Here is a 1,222-nt window from a genome sequence, read left to right on the forward strand (position 1 = left end):
CTCAAAGAAGAGTCGACCAAGTGACATACATTAGCCCCAAGATCCCCATGATAGACCAGAATAGCTGGAGGAGGAGAAGGAGGAGGAGGAATAAGGACCGAGGGAATACCCAGTCCAGAAGAAAGAAGATAAGTTCAAATTAACCCAGATCCCAGATGGCAGGTTTGAATTTTTGCATTGAGCCTGTTGAACCCAGCGGGTCCAGGTGGAGGATTAGGAGTGCGCGCTAGTTAGACACGTTGGCGGTTCTGGGACGGGGGGAGTATGGATGGCGCGACGCCCGAGAGCTACCCAACCAATGATGTCACGGATCAATCAAGGTGGCACGGTTCATGGTGGTGCACAAGGCGCTGCGACTGGACGCCAATGCATCCGACAAGCTGGCCAGGAACCAAGCAAGCCAGATGGTGGGAGAGTGGGCCGTGGTGAACGCCATGAAGGAGGCGGATTACACGTTCACAGGCAATCAGAATGAAGGGTAATCAGTGAAGACATCAGAGGCATCCCATCAACAATCAGACAGACATTCCACAAACAGAATGTCCATCAAGGCCGGTTCATCATCACACATCAGCAGCGAGGGCAGAGGGCATTGATGGATGAGGAGGTTTTAGTGGAAGAGGCGCAGAGGTGGAAGGATCAGTGTGTGATATGTGCAAATGGCAAGCGGGAGTTTGACCATGAGCTGTACCAGTGTCCCCACGAGGAGAGCCAGGAGGCAAAGAGATGGATGATGACAGTGCGGAGCAAGATCAAATACACACAGTATTCCGGGTGCTTCCGATGCGGGATGCCGCAGTCCATATGCAACAGCTGGAAGACACAGAGGCAGTGTCCGTACAGGGGATTTTTGATCCCGACAGTGGCAATGATGATGTATGGGTGTCACAGCAGCTGAGGGAGTTCAATGTGAATGCAGATGATCAGGAGGCGGTGATTGAATTTTTGAGACAGAAGGTTGAGGGGCAGGGCATCGAGCACAACCAGCTGATGGAGATGTTTTGTTGGCTGCGAGGGATATATCAGGAGGCAGAGAGGGGGAAGATCGAGTCAGAGGGTACAGGGGTCAAGTGATATCACGGGTGAGAGGCACCACAGGGGGATGAAAGACGTATATATATATAAAGGCAGGTGAAGCAAGAGACAGAGGGTAGGGTTACAAAGAGTGAGGGTAGAGGCTGGGGGGGAGGATGAGGTCGTCAGAGTCAGGGTTAGGGTGAAA

The 1,222-nt window shown here is 52.5% G+C and overlaps 1 protein-coding gene across 1 annotated transcript; it reads left to right on the forward strand.

Moving 5' to 3' along the window:
* Positions 1–726: 726 nt before the first annotated feature.
* Positions 727–1,074, forward strand: HCAG_09321 (predicted protein; the record flags this gene model as incomplete). Its single annotated transcript, XM_001535711.1, has 1 exon — positions 727–1,074. One exon carries the CDS (start codon positions 727–729, stop codon positions 1,072–1,074), a length of 348 nt encoding a protein of 115 aa, XP_001535761.1.
* Between the last annotated feature and the right edge of the window lie 148 nt (positions 1,075–1,222).

Source organism: Histoplasma capsulatum, genomic scaffold (assembly GCF_000149585.1).
Source record: "Histoplasma capsulatum NAm1 scaffold_224 genomic scaffold, whole genome shotgun sequence".
Taxonomy (NCBI): Eukaryota; Fungi; Ascomycota; class Eurotiomycetes; order Onygenales; family Ajellomycetaceae; genus Histoplasma; species Histoplasma mississippiense.